At 39.0% G+C, this 20,096-nt stretch overlaps 3 protein-coding genes across 3 annotated transcripts; 1 reads left to right on the top strand and 2 right to left on the bottom strand.

Moving 5' to 3' along the window:
• Positions 1-1,055: 1,055 nt before the first annotated feature.
• LOC114358460 (nucleoside diphosphate-linked moiety X motif 8) lies at positions 1,056-1,912 on the bottom strand. Its single transcript, XM_028312433.1, has one exon. The coding sequence runs from the start codon at positions 1,768-1,770 to the stop codon at positions 1,120-1,122; it is 651 nt and encodes a 216-aa protein (XP_028168234.1). The 5' UTR covers positions 1,771-1,912; the 3' UTR covers positions 1,056-1,119.
• Positions 1,913-2,056: 144 nt separating this feature from the next.
• On the top strand, positions 2,057-4,365 carry LOC114358459 (nucleoside diphosphate-linked moiety X motif 8). Its single transcript, XM_028312431.1, has one exon. It carries the CDS (start codon positions 2,189-2,191, stop codon positions 2,843-2,845), a length of 657 nt encoding a protein of 218 aa, XP_028168232.1. The 5' UTR covers positions 2,057-2,188; the 3' UTR covers positions 2,846-4,365.
• On the bottom strand, positions 3,461-19,696 carry Clic (chloride intracellular channel protein 5; the record flags this gene model as incomplete). The annotated part of the gene is made up of 8 exons (XM_028312445.1): positions 3,461-5,635; positions 7,867-7,926; positions 9,638-9,748; positions 16,064-16,166; positions 17,741-17,858; positions 18,546-18,724; positions 19,409-19,495; positions 19,632-19,696. Coding segments are annotated over 8 exons (813 nt in total), but the record flags the coding sequence as incomplete, so codon positions are not given.
• Positions 19,697-20,096: the final 400 nt, after the last annotated feature.

The raw sequence follows: 20,096 nt of genomic DNA, 5'->3' as shown, positions 1-20,096 counted from the left end.
CAGCGACTTTAGTTCGTTTACGGATCTCCTCATTTGTGATTCGTTTTCGTAGAGATTTTTGCTTGTGCCCTATCAAAAAGAGAATAGGGATGTTTCCTGGGTCAAAAAGCAAGAGTTTTAATTAGTCCGTCAGTTAACTTATCAAAAAATACTCTACACGTATTTTTCACTTTTGCAAACTAATGAAAATTTAAAGAGTTAAAGCGCGCCAAAGTTCATAAGAAGAGGCCCATGACGTCAATGCGTGCATAAAAGTGCCGCACGTTGTGACGTCGTGCGGAACTTCAACGCACCATAACTATGTAATTATTTGTTAGATTGACAAATAAAAATATATGTGTCCAATATTTTTTGATATTAAACATGACGGACTAAAAAATTTTTTTAGGAAACTAGCCTATTATAGAATGTAATCAATGCCAAGAAAAGTAGGTATCATTTGAATTGTATTCCAATTGCTCATAGAGTGTATGTACCAGAACAGGATGACGATTCCTTTTTGTGTCATTTATGATGATAAAATTAGAGTAACACTGATTCATCTGATGATGAAGTGGATTATTATTTGCTGCTGTCTATAAAGAAGCCAAAAAACAAGGGCTTGATTAGATAGTTTTGTTTTTATTTGTTTATTTGAGACTTATATTGAAACTATAGCTCCTAGGTTTGAAATATTCACTTTGTATATGAGTAAATTATATTGTTTCACGACTGATCTCATACAGTTTTAGATAACGTTGTGTTTTTCATGTTATATTGATTTCTTTAGCTGTAATACATTATTTTTTTCTGTGGCCAGTAACTAGCATGCATATGGCCAGTTACAGAATTTTATGGCCAATAACTAGGATTATTCGTATGTTTTTGAATTAAATAAAAATATACATTCAAAAATTGTTTAATTGTACTTCATGAAGCCATAAGGTTAAAAAGTAAGATTTCCTGGTCATGTTGATGTCTGTTTTTTGTTAATAAGTTATCGCACTAAGAAACCGTAAAGCTTTGAAGTGGCCAAGAGGCTTAAGTGGCCAGTAACTAGTCGATTTACCCTAACTTAGTTGAACTGAGTAAACTTAACTCAGAGATTGTACTATTAAATTAAAACTAAAATAGCAATTTCTATAATTTGGCTGGCATTAGTTCGGCGAAAGTCAACTTTTTTCTCAAAAAATCTACTTTGTATTCATTTTCAGGGAGAAAACATTGCAAAAAGAAGTGAGTTATCAGACCTGTAATGCCCCAAATTGTATGTTTTTCATTGAAAAAAATTGGCAGAATATTTTTTTCGTAAAGATTATGCGCGTGGTTGGTCGGGTCACAGAAAACCTCCATGGGGATCGTGAAAATCTCTTCCACCTCATCCAAGTTGGGTTTCAATTTGTTCACGTCAAAATTCTTAACAAGTCCCACGACTGGCGAGATGAGAACTTCCTTGTTTCGGCCAATCACTTTTGGCATTTCACTCCACACGTCTATATCGGCCTTGGGGATACCTATTTCTTCTTCTGTTTCCCTCAGAGCTGTGTCAAATATCGTCTCGTTCTCATCCATTTTCCCACCGGGAAATGACACTTGTCCACTGTGATTTTTCAGTTTTGAAGACCTCAGAGTATACAGAAGACACACTTTTCCCTTATCAACACATATTGGAACCAGAACAGCTGCAGACTGCTTCGTCTTTAAGTTAAATATGATTGGCAATTCCTTTAACTTTGCTATGCATCGTTCTCTAGCTATGCTAGATAGCAACACTTGCGGGGATAGTGACATATTCAAAGCAACTTTTTTAGAAATTAATTTACTACATAATACGCAAAATGTATGTGAAATTAGAGGCAAAATAAGATAAAATTCGCTGTCCAAAGTCTATTTCGTTCGCGAATCACAAATTTTCTGACTTCTGTCAAAAACACATGCTTTTGACAGTTATTACTCATTATTTTTCCTGACAAAGATATTAAAATCTATACAGCTTTTATGAAGATCTATAGATTCATTAATTTATTTTAAAAAAGGATTTAAAACAAAAGGTTTTAATTAAAAATAAATTACTTTTGACATTTTGACGAATAAAAACATTTGACATTTACATATCCCGCATAAAATGAAAACATAAAAAAATATTTTTTCAAAAACATCAATTTATCTAATAGATCGATATTATGAAATTGGTATACCGGCTATAAGAATGTGTGCTTTCACCGTACAAAATATATTTTCGTTAGCATGTCGCGACCGGTGCATGGCTAAGTTGAGGACATTGATTCCTCTTCCTTCACACGGTAAACCCCCTAATTCTACAGCCGCTGTACTAGTGCCGCTCTGCCGGGTCGAAGGAGTACCTTCTCTACTGTATACTGTGCGATCCGCAACTTTTCGACCAGACGTCATCTACAGCGGACAAATAACATTCCCAGGAGGCAAATGTGAAAAAGACGAAACGGCCGTACAAACCGCTTTGAGAGAAACTAAAGAGGAGCTAGGCCTACCCTCTGAAAAGATAAATGTATGGGGCCAAGGTCCAGCTATTCCCAGCCAAACTAACGAGTTCATGATCACACCAGTCATCGGAGCCCTTCAAGAATTAAAGCCGACAGACTTGATGATCAACATAAATGAAGTTGCTGAAGCTTTCACTGTTCCCATAGCCCATCTTTGTGACCCGAAGAACCAATTTTATACGCAATTCAGCAATGGCTACATCTTACCTGTGTTTATTGCTGAAGATTACAAAATCTGGGGAATCACCGCGTATATTACACACGCGTTTTTGACTTGTGCTTTGTCGAAAAACGTTTATCATAATGAATGGCTAAAGAAGAAAATTGACATCAAAAGTGAATAGAAGAATATAATGCCTACCTTTATTTTAATGTGATCGTATTTATTAATCCTGTAAGAACCTTAAAATTACACGCACAATAAAACGCCAGATTTAAAAATGTTTTTATTGGTAGAAAAGCTATCAAATATCACCATTGAGCTGCGTATTATAGCTAATTTTATAAAAGTATTGCACTTACATTAATACTTCATAATAATAATAGGCAAGGCACTGCTAAGCAATAATAAATATAGAATTGATAAGAAAACCTATACACATACCTCAGAAAAGGATAGTAAATATTAAATATGATTGACACTTCTTGCACGGCTTCTTGTGCCGTGATATAGGAACAAGCTTTCAGGGAGTAGTTTTAAGTTGGTACCCCCTGTACCATGGAAGTTGTGCACTATCGTGAGGAGAATGTCTTGAAAACTAAATCATAATGTAGACAAAACAGGTGCCCGATATCTATGTGTAATTATGTGTAGTAAGCCTGCACTTTTGAAGATTCCTAAATAAAAAATAAAATAAATAAACCATAGTAAAATAAATGGCAAAGGAAAATAAAATAAAACTCAAACAAAAAATAATAATATTTATCCAGGTTTATTCCTTAACATTTACATTATAATCTAGTTAATATTTTATACATTGTCCAATCGACATGTTGATCGTCTCTCGCCCTTGTCTCTGTGTGTACTGCTTAATGAATTGATATTAAGTTAATATATTTTTCTAATACAATCAATTGTATGAGAAAGACATATTCCCTAACCGGAGAATTCCAAAATTTATATTAAATAGGTGGTCCAACTTAAAGCCTCACTTTATCATTCTATTGTAATTCTCACACATAAATAAACAAAAACATAAATAATGATATTTGTAATTAAATATAAATGAAAAATAAGTACTTAACGTAAATCTACCTTTAAAAAGGTAACCTTGAGGCAGGCAAGAGCACTCACAAAATGCTACTTATTGGTATAAAAACGTAAATAATTGTAAATTTAGAATCGACGCAGGATACAAAATAAGGCAGAGGCATTTAAAACAAAATGGCGGTGAAATTGTCTCAACTTCTAACCTAATCACTAATCTAGGGGAGTCCAAAAAAGAACAAATAAAATGAATACTGTAAACCAATCTTATATCTACCGTGAATATACATACAATACGATATAACTGATCGCCTATTCGTTGTGTTTGAACACTCATCTAATAACTATGTTATTCCGTGATGAAAGAACTGAAACATTTTCGTACGGACAAAGGTACACGCGTCTACATATTACGGTTTGTTAGAGTCAGAGCTAAGGTTGTCGCACAACTATTCATCGTCTGGTTGCTTATCTTACCCATTGCCAAATCGACCTTTTCATCTACGTAAGAAGGTTCTAAACACCTCGATTGATCGCTACAAGATTCCACGTTGCTAACAAGGCGAGCTGATGCCAGGTCGATTGATAAATGTGCGACGACCTTCAATAACTTCACTTGATTTGTTCAGCACCTCTGCCGGGCGTTTATACAGCAATTTGATTAAAACATAAATACTTAGCGGTTCTCAAAACCGCTTTAAACCAAAACGCTAATGGCCACTATCACCTCTCACTTTGCCTTCGATATTGACACGAACCGATATTCGGATGTAACAAGAGAGGATATTATAAATTAATTAACTTTTTTTTCCTTGCAACACTGACGATGAAAAATATCGTATAAGGTTTTGAATTTACGGTTGTGAACCGGTTTGAATAGTGTTGTCCAAAGGCAAGAAGATAATAATATGTTTATAACCTTGATCGATATTTTTCATCGTCTCAAAAATGCCAAATAAAATCGCTCATCAACCCACAACAGCTATCCATCCGATCGTAACTTTGTATTTCAATTGCACCGAACCAAGCATTCAATCTCAATTTCTAGTCTAGTCTAGTACCGACATTAAAAAAAAGACTACTTTATAAAAATATATTACTGTCTCTTTCTGATAGGGCGTGGGGCGAGCGGGCGGCCCTCGGTACAATGCGTTGCACTCTCGGCTAGCGTTACAACATACAGCTCGACCGATATCTTAAGATCGGTGTTCTTTTTGAGTACATACCTACAAGAAATCCTGGAAATTATATCTCGCGATTTCCGTTTATCCATTGATTTTCGCCAAAAATCCACCGGTCTTAACAATTCGGTCAGTGTATTTTTCAATTCAAATTGACACCACGTAAATTTTATAAACATTAAATTCTATCAGTAAAATGTGGATATGATTTTGATTTTAAAAATAAAATATTGCTATAATTTTAATCCGACTAAATATCTTAACATTTTATCACTTTTGAAACTAAAAATAATTATTATGTCAATAAAAATTGGACTTGTTTTACAAACCATAGACTTTTGCCACACATTTTGAGGCGTACGGACGGCTTAAGGCGTTGGCGCTAGGAGCTACTGAAAGTTTATGACGCTGTCAGACACGCGAGTTTAAAAGATATGACGACTTTTTGGAAGTATTTTTTTTAGATTAAGGTATAATAATTACCTCAATGATATTATTAAAACTGATTTTTCATACCTCACGCGCCGCAGCGCCATCTATTGTAGCCCCCGCCGAGAAATGCAAAGAAACAGCACGTAGTGTATGCTAAAATAACGGTGGACATTCGATTTCCCGCCTAATGTGTATTGTACCAAGGCTCAGTTCGCTCCGCGGCGTTAGTCCGCGTGATTCTCGCTCACGTCGACAGGGATAGATGTCGTGAACGTCGGCGTCTCGAGTTCTTCGTGTTTCTTCATTTTCAGCGCCTGTAATGAGCAATTTTTAACTTAGTTTGCATACGAATAGAGATCATTTTCAACCCCCGACAATTTGCATGTAGCAATAACGGACCAGTACAATTTGGCCAATAGATGACGTTTGTTTATCGAACAATCAGAAACTACCAAAGTAAAAAAGTTTCTAAAACTTTGAAAAATAATGCTGTTTTGACGATTGATATTTACCATACTTTTAATTAAAGAAATTATACGTATTAAAATAACAAGTTTTTTTACAAATATTTTACAGGTAATAATTTGACTTTTGCACACCTTGTTAGCTGTAGGTATAAAAATTAAATACAAAATAGTTTGTTAAACAAAAAAAGAAAGAAACCAAGTGAGAAGAATTAGAAAGAAGGAACATATGTCCCTAAACACATCAAACTTTTTTAGTAGACCCGAGCCTCATTTTTTTTGGTAAATGTTAAATTACTGCTTTGGCTCATTTGTGTTTTGTTTTATTTCTAACTTAAAGCATAACGTGGGTTGTTAAGTTAAATCGCATTAAAATATTCCCCAAGTAGGTAGATTAAGCCAGTGAGCTAATGTACAAAATGTTGTAGATACGACATTTCGCCTACATTGTGAGGTTTAGTAAAATAACACATTAAATTAGTAGTATGAATAAATGAAACTATTAAGTCAAATTATATCCCTATTAATTGTTCGACCTAATAACTTAATTCAGTAAAAGAACAAAAACATATTTTGTTTAAGAAATCTCTATGTTTAGGCATTTGGGTCTACCAATAGGTCACCCTGTATACTTATCTCATTATTTACACCATTTGATCCCTACTAACTAGGGATTCCCTAGTCTAGGAATTATTGAAAATTCTATACCGGAGGTATAAACTTATTTTAATTTCAACTACTTCTATCTACTTCATGTGTATTGCTAGATTAATCTTATGAGTGAACTAAACTTTAAAGTTACTTAAGTTACTGAATATGACGTTGAATACCGTGAACATAAAAATGGATTCCACAATTTGATGTATGAAGGTCTAGATACTAAGTTGGTTAAAATCTTCGGCCAGTTAAATCCAGCAGTTAGCGAATGTGGACATTACAGGGTGGATTATGAAGTGAGAAGGCGCCACTCTAACGAAACACACATGAGACAATTATTGTACCATAAGTTTACTGCTAGTTCTGTATAGCGGCAAAAATATTTTTAGGAAAAATGTTGAATGTTGACTGGGATATGATGCCAAATGGCATTAAGTTTGTCTTTAATAATAAGGATTAGTTGGATAAGTACTAGTGCTGTGCTGATTATCCTAAACTCAAATTATTGAGTTAGGCTGAAAAAACTAATAAATGAATTTGTGATAACTGTTTATTTCCACTATTACTCTAGCAGTATCACTAAACCAACTACAGGCACGGAAATGGTGCTTATCACTTTATGGTATAGTTACTAAAACACTCCTTAGTGCGCTATCAAAATGTCATAAAAATATTGCCATCGCTATTTAGAATCAAGCAGACAAACAACCTCAGCTTTTTCGAATATAGATTGTACGGGTTTTTGAATGGTCGCAAAATCCATCCATAGACAAAAATAGAAAATACAGGGTTATTTTAAAACAGTTGCAAAATTTTCAGGTAGAGCTCATAAGATTACCCACAACTTTTACTATGGGCTCAATGGTGATAGCGAGAAAATCTGATAAATATGTTCCTCCAGAATGTATTATCTTTCTCGCTTACTTGTGTATCTTTTGGTAAAAATCATACATGAGAGAGTAAGAGGCCGATTGAGCATCAAGTCTCATTTGATCAAGTGTGGTGGTTACTCAACTGTTTTCGTATTTTCTGATCTATCTGACCATCTCTTTTACTCGTAGCAAGATGCTAGCACGAGTGGCAGTGACAATAAGATGTCTTTTGCGGAAACACTAAACCTGTGTCTGTCAATTCATCATCATATCAATGACAAATAATGAACTACAGTGGGTCTAGACAAAGTGCAAATTACAATCGCAAACCAGTCGAAAAGTGCTCGAAAAGCCCCTTTTTTGTATGGAGTTTTGACGGATTCGATTTTCGATTCGATCAAAAAGTGCGTTTTGTCTAGGGGGGCAGCAACCAAATCTACATTCGAAAACTTAAGGTCGGTACAAAATGGTAAGAAGTGGAAGTGTGAAAATGCCGTATCTACACGGTATTACAGTTAATGAGGCGATGCGAGTGACGTCACACCCACGTACCGTGTTCGTATCGCTAGGCCGCGCGGGCGCGGGCGAGAGGCCCAGGCCTTTCACCGACAACTGCAGGCGATAGTAACACGTATTACACAGGACAGAAGGTACAGAATTGTATAGACAGATTTTTTAACCCGAAGTCACTTAATTAATTTAAATACAAGGGACAGTGTTCATAGTTTTGAAGACGAAGGACAAGACTAGTGGATTAAAACAAAGTTATAATAAGTGACATAATAAACCAGGTTTTGGAAGAAAGTGCATAAAATTATAAAGTTGAAACCAATCAATAAATATGTAGAAGCAGAAGAAATATTACTTAGAAATAAAATAAATAAAGTAAAGATTCAATTTTAGTTGAATAGAATTATGTTTTCTTATTAGATCGTCTTTACAGTCAATCAAAATAAACATTTTAGTTAAAACTGTTTTTAGCTGAGGCCAATTGGTTTGTATGTAGGTGAATCCACTCCTAACACCAACATGTTATTTAATTTAGCTAAGATGCACGCCAAAATATAATCTTATCGATTTTAGATAAGATAAAAATGATCGATAAGATTTTATCTTGGCGCACATACCAGCTCAGCTGGAGGGTCTAACGGGAATATTAGTACACTACTTATACTCTTTCCAAACTAAATACTGTCTCAAAAGTCTGTGTACTGTTCACAATGTATTTTCAAAACATTATCCCGCAGCCTTTTAGGTTACTGCCTCGTCTCTAATTCATGTAACCCTGTATGTATGTCCTATACCCATAGACGTATATTTAGGGCGCCTTCAAATTAGAGGCGTGAGGAAGTACTGCAGTGGCGCCACTGTGGTACGTTTGCCTCACCACTTACTAGTTTTAATAGAGTTTGTAGAAGCGCAGTCGTAGCGCCACTAAATTTTTTTGTCACCGTGACAGTAAGTCTCTCCTTAGATAAGAATACAACCCGATCAAGCTAACTGCGCACGTCGTTGCGAATGCGACTTCCCTCCCAATAAATAAATATAAATAAATAAATCTTTGGACAATTTCACACAGCGCCAGCTAGCCCCAAACTAAGCAACTTAATGCTTGTGTTATGGGTGCTAGCTTAACGGATATACTACTTAGATACTTTTTTTTTTAAATACATAAATATTATACATAGTCACACCCAGACCCGTCACAGAAATTAAAATTCATCATTTCAATTTCTGCCCGGCCGGGAATCGAACCCGGGACCTCTCGGCATAGTAGTCCGTTCTGAACCACTACACCAAACGGCCGACAAATACCCGCACACCTCCCCGTTCGCCCCATCCATACCAGATCGTCAACGTGACGTCACGGCTGTTAGGTGTGCAGTTAACTCGACCGGGCTTGTAAATACTACGTTGTCTCTCTTTTTCTTTTTATAAAAGTGTAATACTGTCACAGTGACAAAAAATCACTCGTACGCGCATAGCCTAACCAAACGCGACGCCTCTATTTTTTTTAATGCATAATAAGGCAGGTATTTGACCGCAATCGCACCTGGTGTTAAGTGAGATGCAGTCTGGGATGGTACATATTCGTCGCTTGCCTCTCTAACTGACGTATCTGTCATTTTTTTCGAAACTGAGTTATCTACACCATCTTAAATAAATTCGCAAGACGAATCGATCTGTCTAATCGCCTGAAAATTTTGCAAAATGTCAGTTAGAGAGGCAAGCGACGAATATCTGCCCTGTAAGTGCCTATGCACTCTCGCCTAGAATTTGAAGGCGCCCCTTAGTAACTCTATATCCTATATGTAAATCTCACCTGTTGGAGTTTGTAATGGTTGATGATGTCCTGGTCGGCAGGGCAGCTCTGCGTGAACGCGTCCAACTGGTACATGTGGTACATGTAGCGCCAGAGCGCGCGGAAGCTCGTCTGGAACACAGATTATACGATACATTGTGGGATGCAACGGATTAGCAAGCTGAAGTGGCAGGGCACATAGTACGCAGAACTGATGGCCGATGGGGCAGCAAGCTTCTGGAGTGGAGGCCGCGTACCGGAAAACGCAGCGTGGGACGTCCACCCACAAGGTGGAGCGACGAAATCATAAAGGTAGCGGGAAGGCGCTGGACGCAGGCCGCTACCAACCGGGCCACATGGAAAGCATTGGGGGAGGCCTATGTTCAGCAGTGGACGTCCTATGGCTGAGATGATGATTGTGGGATGCAGCACAGATTCAAAACATGGTACGGAATGCAGACTATAAAACTTAAGGAATACAGATTATATAAAACATAATATGAAATACAGTACAGATTAAAAAACTAATAACTAAAGAACATGGAATACAGACTATAAACATAGAATATGGAATACAGATAAAAACATAAACATATAAAATAGATAGTTTCATCCACGAAGACGCGCCCCACCAATTTTGGTGGGGGTGGGGTGCGGGGAGTTTGATCCGAGCAATCCGAGCGTCCATTATTGTAGTGTGCGTGTGCACTCATTGATAAATTTAGCGTGTACCGACGACACTCAAACATTCGCGGAAGAATGGTGGAGCGCGCTTCGTGGATGAAACGATATACAGGGTGGCCAAAACAGTGAGGTCTAAAAGAAAAATTTAGATTCCTTACATCAAGGTGTACCTAAATCACCCCCATGTATGTAATACGATTGTGCTTAGTTTAGGAGATAGAGTTAATTTTGTGATATTTTAAAATTTTATGACCTAGTAGGCTTTAAACATTTTTATCTTTTTTTTTGGTTGACTTTTTTCAGATTTCTTTTTTTCGACGGAGGGATATTTGGTTTATGTTCATCAAAACTTACTTAAAATAACAATGTGTTCCGGAATTTGGAGGTAGGAAGCCATAGTTCCCCTGTAGTTGAAGTTCCCTTCCACCTTCAGCCTAATCATCAGTTTCCACCAGGTGTGATGAAGGGCAAGAGCTTCCTCGTTGAGAATAAAAACATGTTCTGTCCAGTTACTGCTTTAAATCTGTTCTACGTAATGTAAACTTAGAGGATTCCCAATATTAATTCACTCTAAGAAAGTCAAAAACATGTAACGGAATCTCCGACTTACCACTTTAGTGGACCGATTACAGGAAATAGTGGCCTATTAAGTACATGTTTTTTTGTATTATTATGAGAGTTCAGGAAACGGCGCAGTTTTTAAAATGGTTTTGGACCTATGGAAGTTCTTTTTTTTTACTTAAACTTTTAAGTTGATTTGATAGTGTTCTGATAAAAGCATAATTTTAATGTTTCTAGCAAAACTTTTGTATCTTAAATCAAAGATAGGAAGGTGATTTTTTTTTCAAACATCTGCAATTCACAACAAATCTGTCGAAAAAAAGAAATCTGAAAAAAGTCAACCCAAAAAAAAGATAAAAATGTTTAAAGCTTACTAGGTCATAAAATTTTAAAATATCACAAAATTAACTCTATTTCCTAAACTAAGCACAATCGTATAATATACATGGGGGTGATTTAGGTACACCTTGATGTAAGGAATCTAAATTTTTCTTTTAGACCTCACTGTTTTGGCCACCCTGTATAGTCATTAACAAACAATGTTTGTTAATTTATGTCCATTTCATAATAAACACTAATTGGTCTACAAGACAACCGACGCGAACGCCTCAACATGACCACGACCGCTCTGCCAAGAGTGAAACAACTAAGAAGAAGAAAAATCGTTGATGTAAATAATATTACTTTATTTTTATTTATTTCAGCATTTACATATGCGTGATAACTCACTCATTTACAAAGCGTGCCATTTGGCAATCGTTGCAAAAATTTTAGAGGCACGATGGGTATTGATACTAATACTAACGCAATGACGTAAGTGCTAATTGCAAGCCTTGTTTCAAAGAGGAATAGAACTTAAGAACCTTGGGCTTCGCCGCAGAGGAGCGGCAGTGACGTCACACATCAACAGTCAACTTGACAGCTGCTAATACTAGTTCCGTGACGAATCGTCGCGTCTTTCCGTTCTATACATGGCCAGAACGCACCCATAAGAAACTGCTCGTGTATATTTTGGAATGTCCCTTTGTAAATCGGTCACAACAAACTATACACGAATTTTGCGTACTGATCGTGTATAGTTTGTATCGTGGATGGATTCCGTCTTCGCTCCAAACTATACTACACCACTTACAGTTGACTAGAGTGTGTTTAGTTGATTTGATTTAGTAAAATATGGAATTATTACTTTTATTAGATATTATGCTCGTACTTTGTCCTCGAGATTAGAAATAAGAACTACCTATGTAGTACCTATCACGTACAGTGATGCCATGCTTAAATTAATTAATTATTACATAAAATATTATTATTTTACTGAATCTACATATAATAAATCTAGATTTATAACACTAATGTAAGTGGTTTCTGAAATTAAATTGATTAGGTAGATTTCAAATTAAATAACAATTATTTATTAGTGTAATCATAAATTCATTTAAAATGAGAGAGAGTGAATGAAGAAAGTTAAACGTGCATTATTAACTAAAATTGTCGACCGTTTGGTGCAGTGGTTCGAAACGGATAACTGTTCCGGAGGTAGCGGGTTNATAATACAATGTTCCTGTCACCCGTCAGTGTATCTGAGGTTAATCGAACGATAAAAAGCCTTAAAAGCAAATACAGTTATGGAATTGATCAGTTATCGCCAAAACTTTTAAAAAACTGCGCAGATGAATTGTCAATACCATTTCAAAAATTAATCAATCAATCGTTTACCGATGGCGAATTCCCCGACTTGCTAAAACAATCTATAGTAAAACCGGTTCATAAAAAAGGAGATCGTACAGACCCAAGTAATTATAGACCTATTTCTTTGCTACCAACATCTTCAAAAGTATTTGAAAAGGTTATGTGTGAGCGGTTGTACTCTTTCTGTGAGAAATATAGAATCTTTGATGCAAACCAAAACGGTTTCCGAAAAAACCATTCCACAACCTTAGCGGTCTATACATATATCCAAGAAATACTTGACATATTGAACAGAAAAAGCTATGCAGTAGGTATCTTACTTGATATGACAAAAGCGTACGATAAAGTTATGTATAATATACTATTAAATAAAATGTACGGCATCGGAATACGTGGACAGACATACAAATGGTTTAAGTCTTATTTGTCAAACCGAAAACAATACGTAGAAGTAGAATATTTTGACGAAAAAAATAAAAGTATAATATTTTCAAGATCAGACGTATTACAAATGTGTCAGTCTATACCTCAAGGAAGCGTCTTAGGTTGTGTCCTTTTTTTAATTTAAGTGGACCGATTACAGGAAATAGTGGCCTATTAAGTACATGTTTTTTTGTATTATTATGAGAGTTCAGGAAACGGCGCAGTTTTTAAAATGGTTTTGGACCTATGGAAGTTCTTTTTTTTTACTTAAACTTTTAAGTTGATTTGATAGTGTTCTGATAAAAGCATAATTTTAATGTTTCTAGCAAAACTTTTGTATCTTAAATCAAAGATAGGAAGGTGATTTTTTTTTCAAACATCTGCAATTCACAACAAATCTGTCGAAAAAAAGAAATCTGAAAAAAGTCAACCCAAAAAAAAGATAAAAATGTTTAAAGCTTACTAGGTCATAAAATTTTAAAATATCACAAAATTAACTCTATTTCCTAAACTAAGCACAATCGTATAATATACATGGGGGTGATTTAGGTACACCTTGATGTAAGGAATCTAAATTTTTCTTTTAGACCTCACTGTTTTGGCCACCCTGTATAGTCATTAACAAACAATGTTTGTTAATTTATGTCCATTTCATAATAAACACTAATTGGTCTACAAGACAACCGACGCGAACGCCTCAACATGACCACGACCGCTCTGCCAAGAGTGAAACAACTAAGAAGAAGAAAAATCGTTGATGTAAATAATATTACTTTATTTTTATTTATTTCAGCATTTACATATGCGTGATAACTCACTCATTTACAAAGCGTGCCATTTGGCAATCGTTGCAAAAATTTTAGAGGCACGATGGGTATTGATACTAATACTAACGCAATGACGTAAGTGCTAATTGCAAGCCTTGTTTCAAAGAGGAATAGAACTTAAGAACCTTGGGCTTCGCCGCAGAGGAGCGGCAGTGACGTCACACATCAACAGTCAACTTGACAGCTGCTAATACTAGTTCCGTGACGAATCGTCGCGTCTTTCCGTTCTATACATGGCCAGAACGCACCCATAAGAAACTGCTCGTGTATATTTTGGAATGTCCCTTTGTAAATCGGTCACAACAAACTATACACGAATTTTGCGTACTGATCGTGTATAGTTTGTATCGTGGATGGATTCCGTCTTCGCTCCAAACTATACTACACCACTTACAGTTGACTAGAGTGTGTTTAGTTGATTTGATTTAGTAAAATATGGAATTATTACTTTTATTAGATATTATGCTCGTACTTTGTCCTCGAGATTAGAAATAAGAACTACCTATGTAGTACCTATCACGTACAGTGATGCCATGCTTAAATTAATTAATTATTACATAAAATATTATTATTTTACTGAATCTACATATAATAAATCTAGATTTATAACACTAATGTAAGTGGTTTCTGAAATTAAATTGATTAGGTAGATTTCAAATTAAATAACAATTATTTATTAGTGTAATCATAAATTCATTTAAAATGAGAGAGAGTGAATGAAGAAAGTTAAACGTGCATTATTAACTAAAATTGTCGACCGTTTGGTGCAGTGGTTCGAAACGGATAACTGTTCCGGAGGTAGCGGGTTCGATTCCTGCGCAGTACAAACATTAATTTGTGTGCATGAACATATTTTTTTGTATTGGACTGGGTGTCTTTTAAGTATAATAAGTATGTATTTACAAAAAAAAAGTATTTAAGTATGTTTATATCCGTTATCTACTACCCATAGTACAAGCTTTGCTTAGTTTGGGACTAGAAGCGCAGTGTAAAATGTCCAGGGATATTTATTTTTATTTATTAGCTTTTATCTCAAGAACAAAATCATTTTGACATACATAATTCTTAATTTAAGAGTTATTGGAGAATTAATAAAATATCAGCCCCAAAACAAATATATTTTCTATGGCAGAATACAAACACCAAAAAACTCAGTTATGAATTAATATGTAATAGAAAGAGAGGTAAATAAGTCAAAACGACGAGCATGCAACTACTCGCGTATACATTGTAATCGCGAACTTATTACAATACCTACATACATGATTAGTCCGTATGCGTACTGACGATGTATATTTTGGAGGAAGATAATTGACCTAAGTCACTACAAAGTATACGCGAGCAGTATCTACGCAGCGTATGCGTACTGGTCGTGTATAGTTTGGAGGAGCTTAGTAAAAAAAGTCATCTCCAAACTATACTCGATTAGTTTCACACCCTTGCGTTCTGGCTATGTATAGAATGGAAAGACGCCGTCTCGTCACCTTTTCGCTTCGTTGGCTATGTGTAAGGCTTTAACTCTGCCTTGACCTTCTAAGATCGTGTTTGACACGGTTTTAGACCTCAGCCTGTTTTTAGGTTTTTAAGTTCTCTTTTGGAATGACATCAGGCTAGTAAAGTTGGCGCCTAAGTGACGTCATAGTTTTGTCATAAGTGTAGTGTTAAAGTTATACTGTATAACCTGCTTTAAACGCTTTGTATGTTATGGTTGTATCCCTGTTTTGTGCACCAAATAAAATAAATAATAAATAAAGAGTTTTTTAAAAAGCTAATTAGGTACAGAAAATAAATGCATTTTATTGTACTGGTGGTAAGAGGGTATACAGACTACAGTACACCCCTATTATGGACCGGTGTTAACTCTTGTGGACTGTCTGATAGCTCGTAGCTCACACAGGTCTATTAGCTCATAGCTAACATAGTTCAATAGCTCATAATATAGTTCAATATCCCAAAGTCCAGATAGTTCGATAGCTCGTAGTTCACATAGTTCAATAGCTCTAGCTCATTAGCTCGTAACTCACATAGTTCAATGGCTTATAGTTCACATACTTAGTTCAATAGCTCATTGCTCACCTAGTTCAATAGCTCTTAGCTCACATAGTTCAATAGCTCATAGCTCACGTAGCTCACTAGCTCGTATAGTTCAATAGCTCATAACTCACATAGCTCAATAGCTCATAACCCACATATTTCAGAAATAGCTCATAGTTCAATAGCTCCTAGCTCCTATAGTTCAATCAATAGCTCATATCGTACGTACCGGGATCTCGAAGTCGACGAAGTACTTGCCGGCGACGCGGATGTGCTGCAGCCGCGGCATCAGCTCGCAGTCGAAGCAACACATCGTGTCGCCGGTCAGGAACCTGAGGGCAAGGGAAAATAGATTTTAAAGCCCGGTCTGCGAGCACGTAGAATTTTGTCCAATGACCCCAAGCTACCCATCTTTATCGCTCGCGCGTAATTATTTTGCTATCGCGTCTGTGTGACGGGCGCCCGCAGTGAGTCTGCGCAGATCAGACTATAGTAACGTACAGGTTAGGAGTTTTAAGATTCATTATGCTATGATTTTGATGAGATGAATTAGACGTACGAGGAGATAGTGTGGGTGTGTTTCATTTAAATGAGGTTGAAATGTCGTGGGGACAATTTGTAAAATCATCAGCGTAAAATCAATCAGGACGTTGGTTCCAGCCTACTGGTAAATCCCCCACTAGATTTGTGACCCAAGTTTGTCAGCCTTGGGCCCAGCCCACTGGTAAATCTATCAGTCTGCCACTGGGCTGGTGGGTATACTGACCTCGTGGCCCTGCGCTCCAGCAGCGCGTCGATGCGTGCGATGATCAGCACTAGCACCAGCTTCAGCTTAGACTACAGGTTCTCGATCCAGACGAAAAGAAACCAGATGAAAAGCGACGCTCCAACTAGTGGTAAATTCGCTACTGGGTTGGCAACCCAAATTTCCTGCCGTAAGCTACAGTCTACTGGTAAATCCGCCACTAGATTGGTGACCCAAGTTTGCCAGCCTTGGGTCCAGCCTACTGGTAAATCCGCCACTAGATTGTTGACCCAAGTTTTCCTACTGGCAAGTCTGCCAGCCTGCCACTGGGCTGGTGGGTGCACTGACCTCGTGGCCCTGCGCTCCAGCAGCGCGTCGATGCCGCGAGGTGGTGTGTACAGTATGCACAGACGCAGCGTTATGCCATAGTCACCTCTTACCACAGTCAAGGAACCACACAACTAATACTGTTTAGGCTAAAGCTGACTGCTAAATTCTCCACTGGGTTGATCCCTTAAGTTTGCCGCCTTAGGAGCTGCTGTACTGGCGCACGAGGTGCGCGTGGTGTGGTACAGTATGCACAAACGTAGCGTTATGCTATAGTCACCTCTTACCACAGCCACGGAACTGCAGGAACCACACGGCTAATACTGTCTAAGCTGCAGCTGACAGCTAAATCCTCCACAGGGTTGTCCACTGTGGTTGCAGCCCTAGGAGCTAATGCACTGACCTCGTGGCCCTGCGCTCCAGCAGCGCGTCGATGCGTGCGAGGATCAGCACTAGCACCAGCTTCAGCTTGGAATACAGGTTCGAGAACCTGATCGATATGATATCAGCGTTAGCGTGTGCCGATGACACTCAAACATTAGCGGAAGAATGGTGAGCCGCGTCTTCGTGGACGGAACGATCTATAGTGGTAAGCTATGGGCTGGTGGGTGTACTGACCTCGTGGCCCTGCGCTCTAGCAACGCGTCGATGCGCGCGAGATTCAGCACTAGCACCAGCTTCAGCTTCGCAGGATCAGCGTTAGCGTGTGCCGATAACACTCAAACATTAGCGGAAGAATGATGGGCGCGTCTTCGTGGATCGTTCCATCCACGAAGACGCGCCCCTATCTATAGTGGTAAGCTATGGGTTGGTGGCTTTGGTGGGTGCACTAACCTCGTGGCCCTGCGCTCCAGCAGCGCGTCGATGCGCGCGAGGTGCGCCCGCAGCGCCGCCGACTTCTGCTCGTCCTTGCGCACTAGCACCAGCTTCAGCTTGGAGTACAGGTTCGGCCCTACTCAATAGTGCAAACCGCAAGATGATAGCCCAGTAAATGAAAAGCGACTCTCCAACTGCTGGTAAATTCGGTACTTGGGTTGGCGCTCCAGCTCCAGCCTACCAGTAAAATCTCCACTGGGATCCCAAGTTTCTTGCCGTAAGCTCCAGCCTACTGGTAAATCCGCCGCTAGATTGGTGAACCAAGTTAGCCAGTCTTGGTTCCAGCCTACTGGTAAATCCGCCACTAGATTGGTGAACCAAGTTAGCCAGCCTTGGTTCCAGCCTACTGGTAAATCCGCCACTAGATTAGTGAACCAAGTTAGCCAGCCTTGGTTCCAGCCTACTGGTAAATCCGCCACTAGATTGGTGACCCAAGTTTGCCAGCCTTGGGTCCAGCCTACTGGTAAATCCGCCATTAGATTGGTGACCTAAGTTTTCCAGCCTTGGGTCCAGCCTAATGATAAATCCGCCACTAGATTGGTGAACCAAGTTTGTCAGCCTACTGATAAATCTGCCAATAGATTGGTGACCCAAGTTTTCCAGTCTTGGGTTCAGCCCACTGGTAAATCTGCCAGCCTGCCACTGGGCTGGTGAGTGCACTAACCTCGTGGCCCTGCGCTCCAGCAGCGCGTCGATGCCGCGAGGTGCGCGTGGTGTGGTACATTATGCACAAATGCAGCGTTATGCCATAGTCACCTCTTACCACAGCCACGGAACTGCAGGAACCACACGGCTAAACTGTCTAAGCTCCAGCTAATTGGTAAATCCTGCAGCTGACAGCTCCTCCTGGGTTGTTCCGCTAAGTTTGCAGCCCTAGGAGCTAATGCACTGACCTCGTGGCCCTGCGCTCCAGCAGCGCGTCGATGCGCGCGAGGATCAGCACTAGCACCAGCTTCAGCTTAGAATACAGGTTCTCGATCCAGACGAAAAGAAACCAGATGAAAAGCGACGCTCCAACTACTGGTAAATTCGGTACTGGGTTCGCAACCCAAATTTACTGCCGTAAGCTACAGCCTACTGGTAAATCCGCCACTAGATTGGTGACCCAAGTTTGCCAGCCTTGGGTTCAGCCTACTGGTAAATCCGCCACTAGATTGGTAAACCAAGTTCACCAGGCTTGGGTCCAGCCTACAGGCAACTTGGCAAGTCACCAGCCTGCCACTGGGCTGGTGGGTGCACTGACCTCGTGGCCCTGCGCTCCAGCAGCGCGTCGATGCCGCGAGGTGGTGTGTACAGTATGCGCAGACGCAGCGTTATGCCATAGTCCACCTCTTACCACAGTCACGGAACCACACGACTAATACTGTTTAGGCTCCAGCTGACTGCTAAATTATCCACTGGGTTGATCCCTTAAGTTTGCCGCCTTAGGAGCTGCTGTACTGGCGCGCGAGGTGCGCGTGGTGTGGTATAGTATGCACAAACGTAGCGTTATGCTATAGTCACCTCTTACCACAGCCACGGAACTGCAGGAACCACACGGCTAATACTGTCTAAGCTCCAGCTGACAGCTAAATCCTCCACAGGGTTGTCCACTGTGGTTGCAGCCCTGAAAGTCGGTATACTGACCTCGTGGCCCTGCGCTCCAGCAGCGCGTCGATGCGCGCGAGATTCAGCACTAGCACCAGCTTCAGCTTGGAATACAGGTTCGAGAACCTGATCGAGATTAGCGTTAGCGTGTGCCGATGACACTCAAACATTAGCGAAAGAAGGGTGAGCCGCGTCTTCGTGGACGGAACTATCTATGTATAGTGGTAAGCTATGGGTTGGTGGCTTTGGTGGGTGCACTGACCTCGTGGCCCTGCGCTCCAGCAGCGCGTCGATGCGCGCGAGATTCAGCACTAGCACCAGCTTCAGCTTCGCAGGATCAGCGTTAGCGTGAGCCGATAACACTCAAACATTAGCGGAAGAATGATGGGGCGCGTCTTCGTGGATTGTTCAATCCACGAAGACGCGCCCCTATCTATAGTGGTAACCTATGCGGCTGAACCATTTAAGAACCTAGTAAGGGACACTTTTTCAGATTTTCGTTTTTTGTCATAAATCACCTTAGAATTAAGGTCTCCACAGGATGTGAAGACAGAAATCGCTCTATTACACTTAACACCGGAGAAACGCGTTGCTAAAAACCTAGTAAGTCCAATTCAAATCTGCAAAAACCATTATCAAAACCTAGCAAGTTACAATGACCATTTGAAACCTAGTAAGTGCATGGACTTACTAGGTTTCAAAATGGTCAATGTGACTTACTAGAGGA

The sequence above is a fragment of the Ostrinia furnacalis genome, unplaced genomic scaffold (assembly GCF_004193835.3).
Source record: "Ostrinia furnacalis isolate ACB-3 unplaced genomic scaffold, ASM419383v2 OfSCF3958, whole genome shotgun sequence".
NCBI classification, from domain to species: domain Eukaryota; kingdom Metazoa; phylum Arthropoda; class Insecta; order Lepidoptera; family Crambidae; genus Ostrinia; species Ostrinia furnacalis.
Note: the sequence above shows the minus strand (reverse complement) of the source record. Positions and strands in the feature narration are given on the sequence as shown.

Coding starts and splice junctions, on each gene's coding strand:
- LOC114358460 (XM_028312433.1), bottom strand. CDS start 1,770: ATGTCACTATCCCCGCAAGTGTTGCTATCTAGCATAGCTAGAGAACGA.
- LOC114358459 (XM_028312431.1), top strand. CDS start 2,189: ATGTGTGCTTTCACCGTACAAAATATATTTTCGTTAGCATGTCGCGAC.